Below are 18416 nucleotides of genomic sequence, written 5' to 3' on the forward strand. Positions count from 1 at the left end.
CGCCTGCCTGGCAAGCGCAAGGTCGTGAGTTCGGTTCCCGGTACCGGAGAAAAACCAAAAAAAAAAAAAAAAAAAACCTACACAAATCACTTGGGCATGTCCAAAGTGAGGTCAAATTATTAGTCTTCCTTTCCACCACTGAAAATCAACATTTCTTCCTCTAGCTATAGAAAAGTTTAAGCATCTTAACTACTTTCTGAAGTCAAAGGTATCACTTGAACATTATCGGAAATGCAAGGCCTACATTAACTACCACTACTAGGAAAAAATAAAAATCTTTCTTTGCCATGGAAGAATTTAAAAGAATATTTTTAAAGAATATTTTTAAAGTAATCAAACTGATACAATTACAAGGTATTTTATAATAAGCATGTTCCCTAATAGCATGGTGTAAACTGTTACACTTCACAATTTACTTTAGATGAAGAACAGTAGCCAGTCAACAGAAAAATGTATCAGGGATAGGCTGGTCAAGAAAGGCCTTAGAGAAGGAGGGACTTTACAGTGGGCAGGACAATACAAACATCTTCTGCAACCAGCAAAAGTAGAAGTGAAGGCAACTGGAGCAGGTGCCCACTGGGAGACTGGTCACCACACAGTAATCAGTAAGGAAAGGGTGCCAGTTGCCAGTGCAGCGGTATAAGCCCTAGGCAGTGGGCTCTGGTCCAAGAGGGAGCAAAGAGAGTAGCATCATAAAAATCATTTTTAAAAGAGTAGTCTGACAGTCCTCTATAAAGTGGGGTAAGGGGGAAAAAATGAATGCTGAAGAAGAGTCTAAGCGAAGATGTCACTTGTAGTCATCAGTTGTTAAACGGAAAACAGAGACCTGTGGAAATTAGGGAAGGAATTACTGCTGAGAGGCCTCTCAGTTTTCACAACATGTTCTTTTTGAATCTATAGAATTTCAAAAGTTAAGAGTCACAACCCATCACAATGATCAGAATGAAGTCTCCAAGTATACATAAGCCACTCTGCAATCAGGACTCTACTGTGCAGAGCCAGCTGAGAGCAAAGGGTAGATGGAAACATAGTCCAAGTATGAAGAGCATGGTATTACCAATTCATATTTTATACATTCAAAGATTATAAAGATTCCAGAAACTTCCACTTTTAGTTGCTGGGAACCAAAAAAAAATAAGAAGCAAAAAAGCAATTTAAGTCGCAGTAAGAAGAATTTTACTACATTTAAATGTTAGGACAGCCAAAAGTTAAAACTGCAGAGTTTGCTTTTCAGCTGATGATTACTGCTAAACTCCAAACTGCATAGGGGCTTCCTGTGTTCTTTACACAGCAAAGAACATGACAATTTTCAAGAGTTTCATCCTTTTTTTTGTTTTGTTTTGTTTTTTGTTTTTTTTTGTTTGTTTGTTTTTCTCCAGTATCGGGAATCAAACTGACAACCTTGTGCTTGCCAGGCAGGCACTTTGCCACTGAGCTAAATCCCCAGCCCCTAAGAGTTTCATCCTTAAAACAGGGATCCAAAAGAAAGCAGCCACATTGTTCACATTTCTATAAAAGCAAGCCTTTCCAAAAAAAAAATTTTCCAGCAATATTGACACTATCTCAAACTTGATGTTATCTTGTAATGAATTAACCTGGGGACAAGTTTTACGAATTCTTTCTCCACCTGAATCCACTGCAAGCTTTCCTCATAGCCACCCATTTCAAGTTACTGGAACAGAGTCAAAAGAAACTTCTCTACTATCATAAACGTTGAAAGTAAAGTGTGTTCAGAAAATGACAAAATGCCTGACATGAATTAGGCTTTTCTGCATGATACAGGCACAAACATGTAAACAAAGAGCACTATGTTATCTCTTGTTATTTTTAAGTTACTTATAAATAAAGTCATATATACACACGCTATATGGTTTGATCGATAGCATTACCACATGCACGTTATCACTGGCCTATAATAAGTTCAGATTTGAAAGCCCATTATGCAAAAGGTATGCTCCAGATCACTTAGGAAACCTGTAAAATTCATGAATAAAATAGTGAAAACACTAGATTCTTTTAAGATCAGCGCCCCTCAGGTGCCCAAAGCACCAACCAAACAGCTCAAATGAGAACAGAAAGCAAAGTTCCCCTCAATATTGGATCAAATACTCAAACCCACCCATATAACCAGTCAGCCTCCAAGTATTTTTAATTATTAAATTGACAAGACAAGGACCTCAATATACCAGACATGAAGTATTTCCCTTTTTACATTCAGTCCAGGAAATGGACAGTTCATAGACCTGGGTACCATGTGTACAGGGACTATGAATGCAGAAGATAAAGTATTTTCTCTACATTCCTTGCTAGAACCACATTAATTATTAATCAAAATACAATAAATTAGCTTTGGTATAACCAGTAAACCAGTGAACAAAATTAGGACTCTATTCCGCAAAACCAGTAAAAAAGAAGGAATTACACACAATATAATTTAATATAGGCTTGAGGAGGCAATATAATAAAAATAATTCCAGTTTTCTAAATATTATGTCTGTTATGTAGATATAATGAGGATGTTTCCACGCCCTACCAGATGGCCCAGAAAACACATCCCATTGAACTGGTTACAACTATGTTAAATGAAGGGCCAGGTATGGAGGCACACACTTGTAATCCCAGCACTCAGGAGACTGAGGTGGGAGGCTCACTGCAAGTTTGAGGCCAGCCAGAGCTACACAGTGAACCCAAGGCCAGCCTGAACTACACAGCAAGACCTTGTCTCAAAAATGTATGTATAGGGCCAGGGATATAGCTCAGAGGCATAGCTCAGTGGCATAAGTGCCTGCCTGGCAAGCTCAAGGTCCTGAGTTTGATTCTGAGTATATATATAAATTAAATTTTTAAAAAACTATGTTAAACAAAGAGTCTTTTACAACAAATGCCTTTATACAAAATTTGACTTGAATGGCAACAGTACCGTTAATTTATTATTCACCTTTCATTACCTTATGTTTTTGCAAAAGTAATTATAACTCTAAAATGTACCTATTTATAGAGAGAGCAGAAAGAACAAATGTTTTCTGTTTTGTCTGTCCCTATCCTCTCCTCCACACTTCTATAAGAATAAAAGAATAAAAAAGTAATCTGAGAATCACACATAACCCACATCTACTAAGTTTCACAGGGATCCCTTCAGGGACAAGGATATCATCTCCTGGTATAAAAGAGAAAGTAAAGAGGAATATATGCTTAGATAATGTATTTATCAGTATACATTTTTCAATACAACATATTAAGCTGCTACTATTTACAAAGTACATTACTAGCTCTCTCCCACCCACAAGAAACTTGTGTACAAAAACACAGAAAACATGTACATGTCACTATATATAAAACAAATTAGGGCCATTAAATAATACAATCCACTTGCTACTTTAATTTCCTCCATCGCTTCTATCTGGTGAAAACAAGAAAACTTTACAGAGGTGATCATCCTTAAAGATGGATTGTAAATAATGAATGGACATGATCTGCAAAACACATAGTAAGAAAACTCAGAATGGGGAGTAATCATACATCTAGGTTCAATAGTTGACTCATGATCCCTTAGTTCTTTCTGCTTGCCTCTAGTTCTTTAGTTCTTTCTGCTTGCCTTATCTTTTTTTTTTTTTTTTTTTTTGGTTTTTCTCCGGTACCGGGAACCGAACTCACGACCTTGCGCTTGCCAGGCAGGTGCTTTTGCCGCTGAGCTAAATCCCCAGCCCCTGCTTGCCTTATCTTTAAAAGGGCATTATAAAATTCCAGGATCATTGTAAAAAAAATGTAATATATATGAAATGATTAGCATAGTACCTGGAAAACTACGTATGTATAATAGTACTGGCAGCTATTATTTCTGAGCCTAACAAAAGAAAATCTGAAGTGAACCTACACCTTGACACTTAGGATCTTAGCTGGAGTCACCTGACCTCAGGACTCCTTTTCCTCGATTTAAAAAAACTGGTGAAGCCAGGTGTTGTGGCAATGCCTGCAATTTCAATATTGCAAGGCTGAGGCAAGAGGACGGCAAGTTTCAGCCCAGCCTGAGCAACACAGTGACTTTAAGAGACCGTTTCAAAAAACAAAAAACATGGGGAACATTGGAGGAAGAATTACATCTTACCTCCTACAATGCAAAGGCCCTGGATTCAATACCTAGTACCACAAAAGAAAAAGAGGAATAATATTCTTCAAAAATCTATTGGGATATTCACATAAATTATGCTATCTATTAAACCATACAATGACATTGTAGAGTATAAATGTATTATTATAGCTTAATTAGTCCTCAAATCAAAGAGTAACGTTTCAGCCAAAAGATGATAAAACAGCCGAAGTTTAATGAAGATAGATCAGCCAGGCGTGGTGGCACACACCTGTAATTCCAGCACTTGGGAGGCTGAAGCAAGGGGATCGTTGCAAGTTCGAGACCAGTCTGGGCTATAAAGTGAGCTCAAGGCCAGCCTGAACTGCATAGCGAGACCCTGTCTCAAAAAGACCAAAAAAAAAAAAAGATAGATCACACAGTATGTGGATCATCTCCTTCCTATTAATAATAAGTGTATTGGGGCTGGGGGTTAGCTCAGCGGCAAAAGCGCCTGCCTGGCACGCGCAAGGTCGTGAGTTCGGTTCCCGGTACCGGAGAAAAACCCAAAAAAAAAAAATAATAATAATAATAATAAGTGTATTTTTTGCTGTATTCAATCATTCCAAAACAAATCCATGTAAACAGTCATAGGTCTGCCCAGTCCCCTTAGCGCAGGCTATAAAGCAGATGTTGGAATGAGTAGGATTGCACACAAGTTTCAAAACGACAAGCCAGAATTAAGAATCAGGTTCCAAATGTAGATATATCCACATTTCCAGGTGAGAAGACAACTTTCCTAGTTTTATTCCTCAAAATATTCAATTCCAAAACTATTATGCGGTCGCAAGAACTTCCACAAACAATACTCATGGAAAAGTCATTTCACATCTAACACAGCATCATTAACCTAATACAAGTAAGCCATTTGCTAAGATCTTGTTCCTTGAGGCCACTCAGCCAGCTCCTATGTTTTCTCTCAACTCTTAAGTGCAAGATGTCAAGAATATCCCAAAATTGAATAGTATTAATACATGGCTAATGGAATAAGGGACTTTTTTTAACCTTTGCTATTTGTACTCAGAAGTTATATGGAGAAAGCAGTAGCTACACCATTTGGTCAGCTACCTTTACATTAATATACCTTAAGGCTTTCTTAATTTTTCCTCCCCTGAGCTGCAGCACATCTCAGGGATAGAGCGGTACCCAGCATGTGCAAGGCCTAGGTTTTAGCCTCAGGGCCATTAATTTTTCCTCCCTACTCCAGCAAAGGTTACATGGCCCTAGTGACAGACAATCCATTTTGTACTCAACTGAGTTACTTTATGCCACTCTGCTTACAAAGAATGGCTAGTATAAGGTAGTCCTTTCAGGACTGTGACTCTATAAGTACTTTTAGCTGAACAAAAAGCCTCCAATTCTCCAATTCATAATAGAAAGATATGAAAAAGAATTTTACAGGTCTGGTCTCCACATTATGCCGCTTGCCTTGACTGCACTACTGCCAACTCCTATCAATTGGTGCCTTGGGCAGCTGCACACTGGTGAATTAGTCACTTACAAGAACCCAATTAAAAATTCTACAATCACTAAAAATCACAAGAGGAAGCCACTCCAAAAAGGGTATCTTGTACACCAGACAAGCCAGAACTACTTCTCTTTTATCTTTAATGATAAAAATAAAGGCGAACTCCAAGAATCTCAGACCTACAAGAGTCCTGGAAAACAACCTAGTCACAGCTGTATCACTGACTTACAAGCAGGAAAAAAAGCAAAGCCGAAGCAGAGAAATGTTTGAACCATCACTGGAAGCAGTAGCTTCTTCATTCAGGACTCTAACCTAGTGCTATCTATCTTAACAAGTTTTCCTTTGAGTTAATAGTTGCCCAACTGACTACCAAATTCTTCCTTCCAACCAACCCCCTTCTTTTTGGAGGGTCTCAGGCTAGCCTCAAACTCACTATCTTCGTCTTGGCCTCCCAAGTGCTGGTATTATAGCCATACACCACCACAGGCTTCAAATTCCTCCCTCTATAGTGCAAGGAGCTATAGTGCAAGGAGCTATAGTGCAAGTCTGTTATCCCACATACTCAGAATGCTGAGGCAGGAGGATCACTGAGGCTGAACGCAGCCTGGACAATAAAGGCAGGCATATCTCAAAAGAAAAAAAGAAAAAGAAATTCATACCTCTACAACCGTTCTGGTATCTCACATCTATGGACAGAATTCCTACAAAGTCTAGTGAGAATCTATAGCTGTAAGTTAAACAATTATCATCCTCATCACGTACTTCCAGTGAATAAAGCAGGATTCTTTTTTACTCCTTACACCGCAATGCTTCCTAGATTTCATGTACAAGATCTGTAAACATGTCTACTACCAAGGGCAGTTGTTCCTACGACAAACACGAAGGGCCACATATCTAAACACGTTTTGCTTATCCAAGAAATGAGATGATTATTTTTTTGTTTGTTTTACCGATTTATTTTCAAATGGCAAAACAAGACAACTTAAATGTAAGTCCAACCGAGCTGCTGTGTGATGATGCCAAAACGCATTTTCACTTCCAATCACCAGTATCACTGGAGTCCTCCGTGAGGAAGAAGAGTCTGGTATTTTATTCATATACATCCTTCTTATCTGTAATGGGATCTATGATTTCTTGTGGACACATTAACTTTTCCACATCTGTACCACAAATTTCAAATCCAAATTCATCCTCCTCGGCCATGATAATCTCTGTTTAGTCCACACTAAGCCCAGGTCTTTCGTAAAATTAGAATTTACCAAGAGCCTTTCTGGGTTAATCTTGTCATAAAGTTTCAAGACACACAGAACCTGATCCTTGATTCCTTCTAATGTTAAAGGGGGTGCATCGCTATACTGGCGGCACAACTGTGAAACCCTCCCTGGCACCTGTGCGAGCACTGAGGATGCTGTATCTCCCCCGCCCTCATCTGCGCCCCCGCGGGACACAAAGTAGTGCTGAGTGTCCAGGCCAGGGCCAGCACAGGGACCCAGGGCAGACACGCTAAGGCTGAGGGCAGGTGGCAGACACAGGCAGGAAGGACAGAACCCGCCAGGGTTCCACCAACCCAGGATGCAGAGCTGATATTCTCTATTTTAACTACCCTGAAAGTTGTCAAGCTTACTCCATCTAAAACATTAAAGAGCAAGCCAGGCCTGCTGGGAGATGCCTATAATACCAGCACTTAGGAGGCTGAGGCTGAAGGACCACCTCAAGTTCCAGCCTGAGCTACATAGTAAGTTGAAGGCCAGCCTGGACTACAGAGCAAAACCCTGTCTCAAAAAAAACAAAACAAAAACATTAAGGAGTCTTTAAAAAAAAAAAAAAAGGCCCCCTAGTTTTTTCGAACTTAAAAAATTAAGCAGAATAAGGTACCTTTCTGTCGAAGGCTCTAAAGTACTTTCCAATTACCACTCCTCTCCTATTTACAAATCACGCTTGCTTCTCAATCCCACCACAGAGCCCACTGTGGGCTCAGGGTTGAACCCAAAGACCTGCACACAATGGGCACACCTTCAGTTACGATGTATTATGCACATGTACCAATGCCCCCAAAGTGAACATACTCATTATGCAGGGTAAACATGTACTAATAAAGAAAATTTTTAATTAAAAACTGGTGAAAGCTGGATGTGGTGGCACATGCCTGTAATCCCAGCACTCAAGAGGCTGAGGAAGGAGGATCGCTGTGAGTTCAAGACCAGCCTGGGCTACAAAGAGAGCTCATGCCAGCCTGAACCGCACAGCAAGACCTTGTCTCAAAAGAGACCAAAAAAAAGAAAGAAAAGAAAAAAAGAAAAAAAAAATTGATGAGACATGCGCTCTGCCACTGATGTTTTTTAGGACATGAAGAGTGATAATGTTGCCCTTCTACAGATGGAGCAATTTAAGTCCTCAAGATCATAAAGCAGCCAGGCATGGCTGTAATCCCAACACTAGAGAGGGCTGAAGCATGAGGATCACTGCCAAGTTTGAGGCCAGCCTGAGATACATAGCGAGCTCAAAGCTAATCTGAATTGTATACTGAGACCCTGTCAAAAAGAAAAGAAAGAGATCATAAACCAAACCACTGTAGAAACAGAGTACAGAAACTCAAGTCTATTAAGCCTGCCTCTGTACTACTACAAAGACATTCTTTTTGGTACTGGGAATCGAACTCAGGACCCTGTGCTTGCCAGGCAGGCACTTGTACCACTGAGCTGTATCTACAGCCCTACAAAGATATTCTTACTCAACTCAGACTAATCTTTTCTTACTAAAGCAAAGCTACACAAACACATGATGTTAAACTTTTTAAAATTTTACAGTGGAAAAAATTTAAGGTGTATGAAAGGAGTCAACAAGGAATATGGATTAAATATAATTTGTGGCCCTGATCCAAAGACATTTTCCTATCTTCCTTTTTATGCAGCCATTCTAAAGGAGGCAAGTAAAACACTTGCTCTATCAGTCTTTTAGCTAAGAACAGCTGCACTTCAGATAATCAGCACATCTGAGAGCATATTTTTAAAAGAAACTGAAGATACTTTTATTAAGAGGCTACCACATATGATTTTGTAGAAGTATTAGATTTATACATTGGATTTTTTTAAAAGGGGGTTAAAAGTGAGCTGCTTTTTTTTTCTTTTTGTACTGGGAATCAAACTCAGGCCCTTGCACTTGCCAGGCAAGCGCTATGCCACTGAGCTGTGTCGCCAGCCAAGAGTGTATTTTCAGCAGCAACTTCTTAGCAAGATTTCTACTAAAAGATGCCCTAAATCGTTCAAAATTATGCCAAGAGTCTAGTACTGCCTTTGAACTAAATAAATAAATGTAAAGAATTAAATTTAACTGTTATAAGTTATCAATTTGGAAAGAAGCAATTCTCTGAACTCTAAGGATTCATACATTCTTCTACATTCTTCTACATTCTTCTACATTCATACATTCCTCTACTGCGGACTCACATGTGGGCATGCTCCCACACAAACACACACGAAATAACTACAACTAAAGTGCACTGCACCTGGCTTAAACATCCATTAAATCTGCTTGAACTTTCAGGGCTCACACTGGTAAACACTGTACTTATATACACTGCCTGCTAGAGGTGTTTTGTTGCTAAATAGATTGAAAAATAATGAAGTAACTAGAGGTTGTGCTTTTAAAAATTTTATTAGAAGCCAGGTGGGGTGGGTCATGCCTGTAATCCCAGCACTTGGGAGGCTGAGGCAGGAAGATCACTGCAAATTCCAGGCCAGCTTGGTTGACACAGTGAATTCAAGGCCAACTGGAACTAATAAATAGCAAGACCCTGTCTCAAAAACAAAAGAACAATGAAATATTTTGCCTCTCAATTATTTTTACAAAACCATTTGTTTTATTTACTCTAATTAAGGGCACATGCTTGGGAGTGAGAAGCCAGAACAGAATCCCAGCTCCATCACAACTGTTAATCTGGGCAGATTAATTCAACCCTCTTGGCCTTTTTCCTTATCTGGGTAAGGAAACTGTTCTTTTGGTGGTACTGAGGGGATGATTCATGCAAGTGTCTTAGCATCAGCCTAATTAAGTGGTTAACACATGTCTGCTGCTATTGTTACTCCATGAGTACTGGGTAAAGAAAGCTGAGTGACATAATAATGACTGACAAGACCGCTTACTTATTTAGAGGCCTTTACACATGTCTGCGGAATTACATATACCAAAAAATGACATTTATGGGAGAAAAAATGTTTTTGAACACAATTTAACATCAACTTGTCAAATAAAATTTACCCTCTAAATCAGGCACAACAGTATATGCCTGTAATCCCAGCACTGGGGAGCCTAAGGTGGGAAGATATGCAAATTGGAGTCCAGTCTAGGCAATTTAGCAAGAAACTGTCTCAAAACAAAAATAAAAAGAGCTGTGAATGTAGCTCAGTGGAACAGTGCCACTGGGTTCAATGCCCAGAAACACAAAATAAACTTAAAAATAAATGAAATTCATCCTCTGTTAAATCTTGTTCACTATTAACTTAAAAGTCTTAAGAGACCATTAACTGGGCTGGGTATGGTGGTGCATGCCTGCAATCCCAGCACCCAAGAGGCTGAGGCAGGAAGATCCCTATAAGTTGAGAGCACCCTGGGCTCCACAGTGAAGGCCAGTCTGAACGACATAGTGAGACCCTGTCTCCAAACAAACAAACAAACAAAAAAAAAAAACAGAAAAACATCATTATCTGTATTTACAAAATATTAACACAAGGTTACTCATATTTCATTTTTAAACCAACTTGGAATTATGACTTTTAGTGGCAGAAACCAGGTTAGAATCATAGCAGTGTGGTAAGATAAATGCAGTTTTTCTATCGATTCTTAAATCTAACAAATCTGTTAATTTTCTGTTCAAAGTGTTGTCACCAAGGGTTTATTAATACATACTGTTTCAATATTAGGCAAGCACAGTTAAAACAAGCACATCTACCAATCACCTCTTAAAACCCATGCACCCAAGATGATAGGACACTGGCCTCTGTGACCAGAAGATGATTCAGAAAAGTTGGAAGCAAAGCAACATAACAAAGGAAATAGGAATTTCAGGCCAAAACCTCAACAGATTTTAACTATTCATTGCCTAACCACAAAGGCAATCAATGAATGTTTATTATAAACTCAGGAGAGGAATTAACTTAATTTTGAATCCTTAGAACCTAGCACAGTGCCTGGATCAAATGATATTTGCTGAAACAAAGAACAAATGTATCTAATGGATGGTATACACACATGAGAAAAATAAAGTATGACAATTCTCCCTCCTTCAAAAATTTAAATAGATATGAGAGTTTTAAATATTAGCTATATAACAGAAAGCTAACTTACTCTCCAGAATAAAAGCTGCAAACACACGCCCACTTGTGAACCTGTGACATCTTAAAGAATTAAGTCAAACTGCATACTCCATCAATATAAGCTCCTTACCAATACCTAGAATCATAAAAGGTTGACTATACTTGAGCTATCCACAATCTCCTTTCTTTTAGAATTATGGCAACCCTACTTAGCTGTATAATGGGTGAGAGCAAATGTTTTTACAAATTATAGACATTACAAACAAAGCAAAATTCTTATTTCTGAATTCCTTCTAAAGCATAACTGGCTCACTGGGCATGGTGGTGTATGCCTGTAATCCCATCACTCGGGAGGCTGAGGCAGGCGGATTGTTTTGAGACCAGCCTAGGCTACAAAGTGAGCTCAAGGCCAGCTTGAACTGCATGGCAAGAACCCTGTCTCAAAAAGACAAAATAATAATAATAATAATAATGGATGACTGACTCAAACCTCTGTCTTCTGAAGTTATTCAACCAGAAATCTAACAGCTTCCCCTCCCTTTACAATACAGCAGTACTCTAAAAATAAGTTACTGCAGCCAGGCATGGCACATACTTGTAATCCCATCATTTGGGAGGCTAAGGCAGGAGGGTCACTGCAAGTTGGAGGCCAGCCTGAGCTACATAGTGAGTTCAAGCCAGCCTGAAGTGCACAGAGAGACCCTGTCTCAATAAACAAATAAATAAATGTGTGTATGTTACTGACATATTCTGATTAGCAGCGAACCCTTTTCCAACTGCCAAAGAACCTAACCACTGAAAAATGAGGCAAAGGTGAAGATATCTGATAAATACAAAATTAAAATATTTTTGAATGTTAAGGCCTCAATTTATAGCTGAATTAATAATTTGTGCTCAATTAATATCGAATGATTTGTGCTCACATTTTGGTTGCTTTGTTTTGATCTTCAGTCATTAGGCAAAATTAACATTCTTCCAAGAATGATACACTTTTGGCAAAATTCTCCAGCATCCCCTTCCTGTCGTGAGGGTGTGGCAACAAGGAAAAGCAAGCACATACTTCTGGAGACTGGATCTGGACACACTGGATGGAAGACAACTCAACTCCCTCTTAAAGACAGACCCACTCTTCTGACATTTCAGCTCACTCACCTCTCCCATTGCTCTTCCCTCCAGAGCAAGTGCTTGAAAATCATGATTCAGCTCATCCATAGAACGTACCTAGGTGTTGAGAATAGAGGAGGGACAAGCTTCAACTCAGGACCTTGAATTTTACATTCACATTACATACAACTGAAAAGCTTTATTGTATTTATTTTCAGATACAAACAGCAAAAATTAAGTGATAGAGATTAAATATTCACTTACCTTTAACTGTCATCAATGATTCAACAATGATCCCTGCTTTATCCCTGCCACTCCCTTTCATTTTCAAAATATAAAAAAAAAAAATGTTCACATGAAAATTGTTAGCTACTTTTATACATTTTAACTTAAAGACAATGATGTTTTGGAGATTATTATATAAACTGACCATTGCTAGTAAGTCCAAAGATCACAGTGCTCCATTCCAGCTGTGCTTAGTATAAACTAGGGAACTCATCCCATCCAACCTACTATGTCCTGGGTAGATTTCACAGGAGAACCACACACACTGTAACACAGTATCTCACTCTGAAGTCCAGACTGGTCTTGAACACAGCCCAGGCTGGCCTCAAACCTGCAATCTGATTCAACCAAACAAGGAGCTGGGGTTACAGGCATGCACTGCTGTACCTGGCTCCAGCGCTTCTCCACAGTGGAAGATCCACGAGGGCTGCCAGAACTCCAAAACCAGAGCAACAAAAAAAAGCATTTACCGCAGACTTTACCTATCATTAAATGTACTCCTACCCACAGCATAACAATCTCTTTAAACTTCAATTTACTCATTTCCAAAGTTGTTACTAAAAAATACCAATATTGAGAATTAAGTGAAAAAGATTATTTAAAACAATTATAACTCAAAATTTGGGAGTTTTGCTTTAACGTGTTTTTTGGAAGCAGAGTCCTACTATATAGTTCAGGCTGGCCTTGGACTCACTACGCAGCTCTGACTGGCCTCAAACTCCGAGTGATCCTCCTGCCTCTGCTTAGCTTGTGTAACCACACTTGGCTTTCAATATTTTTATAATTTAAAAATCCTTTGCTGTCTACTAGCCTTCTCAAGTATGAGCAGCAAGCCATCTTTGCTCTCTGCGGCTAGTCTTTGCCCATCCCTCAGTAAAAGAATTCATTAAAAAAGGGTGGTTCTCCTGCCTCCCTGGAAAAGATTGCTAACTACATGATTCCCAAATCTCCTCCTCTGCCTACCTTTGCCCACTCAAGGTTGGTGTACAATTTTGAGCACTGAGTAAGTGTAAAGCTCAAGCTACAGTCAAGAAAGGAGAGGGAAAATTATACACAGCATGGACCAAAATGCCTTTGAGACCCAATGAAAAAATTTTATTAAAATGTTGCCTATGTCACCTATGTCAAATGTTGCTTTGTCTAAGCCAATACCACATAAAAATCCTACTGCTTTAAATCACACATTTTTAGGCCAGCCATAGTGGCGTTCACCTATAATCCTAGCACCGAAGAGACTGAGGCAGAAGGATCACTGCAAGTTTGAGGTCAGTGGGTTACATAGTAAATTCCAGGTTAGCCTGACCTACATAGAGACCTTATCTCTAAAAATAAAAAACAAAATAGTAAATACCCAGGCATATCAGCACAGACCTACAATCCCAGTACTTGGAAGGCTGAGGCAGCAGGATAGCTACAAGTTGAAGGTTAGCATGGGCTATAAAATGAGTTCAAGGCCAGCCTGAACTGCATAGCAAAACCCTGTCTCAAAAACACCAATAAATAAATAGATAGGTAGAGAGACAGACAGACGGACAGATAGCTCACTGGGTTCAGGGATGATATGCACCGTCACTAACCTATTAACAGTTTTGGAATACAGGATAAAATGTAAATTTATAGTACTCAAAACGAAGCTAAAATTCCATTTTATGTAAGTTCAAAGAAGCAAGGTTTGTTATTATGGTATAATAGTTTCAAAAGCCCTTGAAACAGGAGCTACAATCACTTTACAATGTGATTACATTATGTACTCACAGATAAGTACACTAAATACACAGGTTCCACAACTATATATTAAAAATTTAAAGAGAAGGAACGATGAGGAGGGATGTTAGCTGGAAACTACAAATGTTATATAAAACTATTTTGAACCATCAGACCAGCCTTAACATTTACAAAGCATGCAAATCAAATGCACAAAGGTCTACGTTTACCTCCGGTGGAATTTAATCACATCTCTAACTCGAGCTCGACATTTCTTGGAAATCCAAAAATCTACAAACACCACTTTAATCAAAAATATTAGAAAGTATTTCCCAAGAAATAAAGAAAGTATAAAATAGAATAGAGAGCTTGCATTATGCACTTTTACATAATCACTACAATGATCTTCAGTGACTATTCCCATTTAAAGGACAGAAAGACTAAGCCTCAGAAAAACGCCTTCTTCAACCACTGCTAAGAAAAGCACTTAAAATAGGGCCTTAATCCATGTCTTTCAATTTAAAGTCCAGTGCGTGGCAGGGTATGGTGGTGCCCATCTGCACTTCTAGCACTCGGGAGGCAGACAGGTGGGAAGAGAGCCAAACTGAAACTGGCCTAGGCAACTTAGCAAGACCCTGTCTCCAAATAATAACAATATGCTGGACACAGTAGTGCACATCTGTAATTCCAGCACTCAGAAAGCCTGAAGAAGGAGGATCAACAGCCTGAGCTACATAGTGAGTTAAAGGCCAGCCTGAACGACAAGGCAACACCCTGTCTCAAAAAACCGAAAGAGTAACAATAAGAATGAGAAATAATAACAATGAGAAATGCCCTTCTTGCACTACACCAAATTGCTGCCATGGCAGCTATAGTAAGTTTGCACCCCCAGGTTTCTTTTAAAAACAGAGACAAAACTCCTATCTGTTTCTGGTCTGAGCTTTTGATCAGAGTGTGCTCTAGGCCTTCTACCCTTTGCTTTCCATTGTTTCCTCTCCTGCCTTCAAACTATGCCCTTGCCAGGTGTGGTAATGCAAACCTGTAATCCCAGCACTTGGAGGATGAGGCAGGAGGATCGCTGTAAATTTAAAGCTAGCCTGGACAGGCAAGACCCTGTCTCAAATGCCAGGGATACAGCTCAGCGGCACAAGCACCTGCCTGGCAAGCGCAAGGTCCTGAATTCGATTCCTGGCACCAAAAAAAGAGAGGAAAAATACCCTGTCTCAAAAAAACAGTAACAAAAAAAATATATATGCCCATATAGCCAGGCATGGTGGCACATGCCTATAATCCCAGCTTTCTGGGAGATGAGGCAGAAGGGCTAAAAGTTTGAGGGCAACTTAGGGAATATTAAGACCCCCCCGCCATTATAAAAAAGGGCCAGGCCTGGGGACTCTGCTTAAAGACCTTGGGTCTGCCAATTGTGGAGGGGGGTAGGGATGCCCCCTACCCTACAGCATTTCCTATTTCTTTCTAAGCTATCTTCCTGCCATCATTCTCTTTCTCTCTCACAATTTGTGTTCTGTTCCCCATCTCTTGTGTACTCCCTTACTCCCTCCCCTACCACACAACATCAACCATCTTTCCACCCTCTGTGTGCACCACCCACTGCTCCCTACAGTCAACTGCTGAGAAAGGAGGCTCACTAAAGTTTTCTTTGCTAGCCCAGAAATCCCACTTTTAGAAGCTGACCCAGAGCTGACTACATCAGAAACAGCAAGTCATTTCTCACAAAAAGGGTTTAACTATTCAGGAAGGTCTCTGCTTACAGGGGCTAGAGCTGATATGCTCTAGCACTTGCCAGGCTGACCTTCCAGGAAGAATTCTTCCTAGGAAACAAAACTCATTATCCAAAAAGAATGCTCAGAAATCAACAGAAACAAAAGAATAAAAACATACGTGAAGCTAGGTGTGGTGGCACACTACTGAAATCCTAGCACCAGAAGAGGCTGACGCAGGTGCAAAACCAGTCCTGCCTGAGCAACTCAGGGGGCCCCATCTCAAAACATAAAAAGGACTAGCAATGCTGCTCTGTGGCAGAACAGCCCTGGCTTCCATTCCCAGCAGAGAAGAAAAAAAAAAAAAAAAAAAAAAAAATAGTAACTGTAAGAAATATTTTAGGCCAAAAACAAAGAAGTTTTCTCCATCATGAAGGAGAAAAGCTGGCTGTCACTTTTAATCAGAGTAAACACTCCCATCAAACAGAAAACCAAGTTTTTGAAGTCTACAACTCCTCTTCCTCTAGAAATCTGAGTGGCAAGTTATTGTTAAGTTTTAGTACTACTAATTCCTTTTTCACTTTCACTAAGTATCTCCACTCTCATCTCCTTTGGCTTCGCAAAGCTATTTATTTTTCTCTTTGGGCAGTTTGCCAGTACTGGAAAAGTACTTTATCCCCATCCAGGGCTTTCTCTGCTGTTGGCCCTCTCTGTAAATGTACCTCCCACTCCCTGTGCCAAAAAGAAAAGTAAGCTGATGACTTCAGTGCAGATCTAACCCTACATTCCTCTCCTCATCCCAACCAAGGGCATCATCCACATACATGATCTGTTGTTCTGAGTTTCCTTTTGTAGAGTCTATAACCTGTTTTTGTGAGCATCACACTTGCCTTTTCTTCTAACAGAGATCTTGTCCTGCTAAGAACCATAATTTAACACATTAAGTTCAGCCAGACATGGTGGCTTGTGCATATAATTGCAGCACTCTGGGAGGTGGAGGCAGGAGGATACCGAGTTCCAGGCCAGTGTGGGCACTTTAAGGGCTCAGTAGGATCCTGTCTTAAAAAAAAAAAAAAAATTTAAAGGTTGGGGATGTAGTTCAGTGCGAAGGCCCTGACTCAATCCCCAATATCACTGGAAGTAGGGATCACTAGCTCAAGCCCATAATATTTGTTTTTTTGGTTTTGGGGGGGTTTTTTTGGTACTGGAAATCGAACTCATGACCTCAACCTTTGCAGGCAGGTGTTTATGCCGCTGAGCTATATCCCCAGCAAGCTCACAGTATTTGAACAAGTTTCCTTTTTAGTTACTTTTTTTTAATCAGTAAGGCCATCTTTGAAAATTCCTTCATTCCTTGACCATCTTGCTTGGTGTCCTGATTTTCCTTCCAGCTCTTCATTTTGTTTGCACTGTGTAGTTCAGGGTGCCCTTGAACTGACTATGTAGCCCAGGCTGTCCTTGAACTCACTGGGCTCCTCCTGCCACAGCATTTCCAGTGCTGGGGATTATAGGACTGCACTGCCACACCTTATTTCAACTCTTTATTTAGAATTCTTTTTTTGTCTTTCACTCAGCCATTCTACATTATAGTTTTTAAAAAAAAAAAAAAAAGGGTAATTCCAGACGGTGAGAGGCAGAGGCAGGACTGCTGTAAATTCCAGGCCAGCTAGGACTACACAGTGAGCTCAAGGCCAGCTTGAACTATATAGTGAGACCCTGTCTCAAAAGCAGTAACAAAAGAAAACGAAGAGCTGGGCATGGTGGAGCACACCTGTAATCCCAGCACTTGGGAGATGAGGCAGGACAATTGTTGCAAGTTCAAGACCAACCTGGGCTACACAATGAGTTCAAGGCCAGCCTGAACTGCACAGACCCTGTCTCAAAAAGACCGAAAAAAAAAAAAAAAGAAAGAAAGTAAAAGGAAAAGAAGGGAGGATGAGCAGGGAGACAGAGACAGACAGACAGACACACACACACACACACACACACACACACAGCAATTTGGGCACAAAAGAATTTCAAACTGGAAGAAACTAACAATCTAATAGGAAAAGATAATTTTGAAGTATAATTTATCAATTTTTCCAGGGCACATTACGTAACATCAAACCTCAAAGAACAGAACAAAGTGGACATCATGGTACACCATAGAATCCACAGTAAAATCACTGAAGCTGGGACTGTAACTCAGTGGCAGAACACCTGCATAGCACGTAAGAGATCCTAACTGGATTTGTTCCCTAGCAGTTAAATTTTTTTATTTTTTTACTAAAAAAGAAAAAAAAAACAGGTATTGATAGTTGATAGCATGCTAACTCAGCCCATGCCCTTGTTCTGCTGACATTCCTGTCCTTGAATTTCTGCTCCTTAATTGTTCAATGTTTTTACAATGACACTGGCCAGTTTTACTAGTTACTCTACTACTGGTACAGAGAAATAGAACTCAGATACTACAAGGTATTAGTAACTATTAATAACTAGTAATAATTAGTAATAACTAGTAATAATTAATAACTTCTTGATTCTCCCTGCTCATCCTCCCTTTTTCTTTTCTTTCTTTCTTTTTTTTTTTTTTTTTTTTTTTTTTTCTTTTTTTTTTGATATGGTCTATTGGTAGACCCTGAAATTGGTATTAATGGAATCATACTGGAAATTTCTACTTAAATTAACTCAGAGGTATATGCTGTACTTAAGAAAAT

General features: G+C 39.5%; 1 protein-coding gene and 1 pseudogene across 13 annotated transcripts in view; both read right to left on the reverse strand.

Moving 5' to 3' along the window:
- The window catches only part of Pum1 (pumilio RNA-binding family member 1), a 135841-nt gene that overhangs the window by 78116 nt on the left and 39309 nt on the right, over positions 1-18416 (reverse strand). For all 13 annotated transcript variants that reach the window (XM_013519591.1, XM_005395014.2, XM_005395013.2 and 10 more), the window contains one exon: positions 12059-12127. In XM_013519591.1, the coding sequence (XP_013375045.1) occupies positions 12059-12127 (69 nt within the window). The remainder of the gene's footprint in view (positions 1-12058; positions 12128-18416) is intronic.
- On the reverse strand, positions 6555-9050 carry LOC102006737 (annotated as a pseudogene).

Source organism: Chinchilla lanigera, unplaced genomic scaffold (assembly GCF_000276665.1).
Source record: "Chinchilla lanigera isolate Chin_1 unplaced genomic scaffold, ChiLan1.0 scaffold00051, whole genome shotgun sequence".
Classification (NCBI taxonomy): Eukaryota; Metazoa; Chordata; class Mammalia; order Rodentia; family Chinchillidae; genus Chinchilla; species Chinchilla lanigera.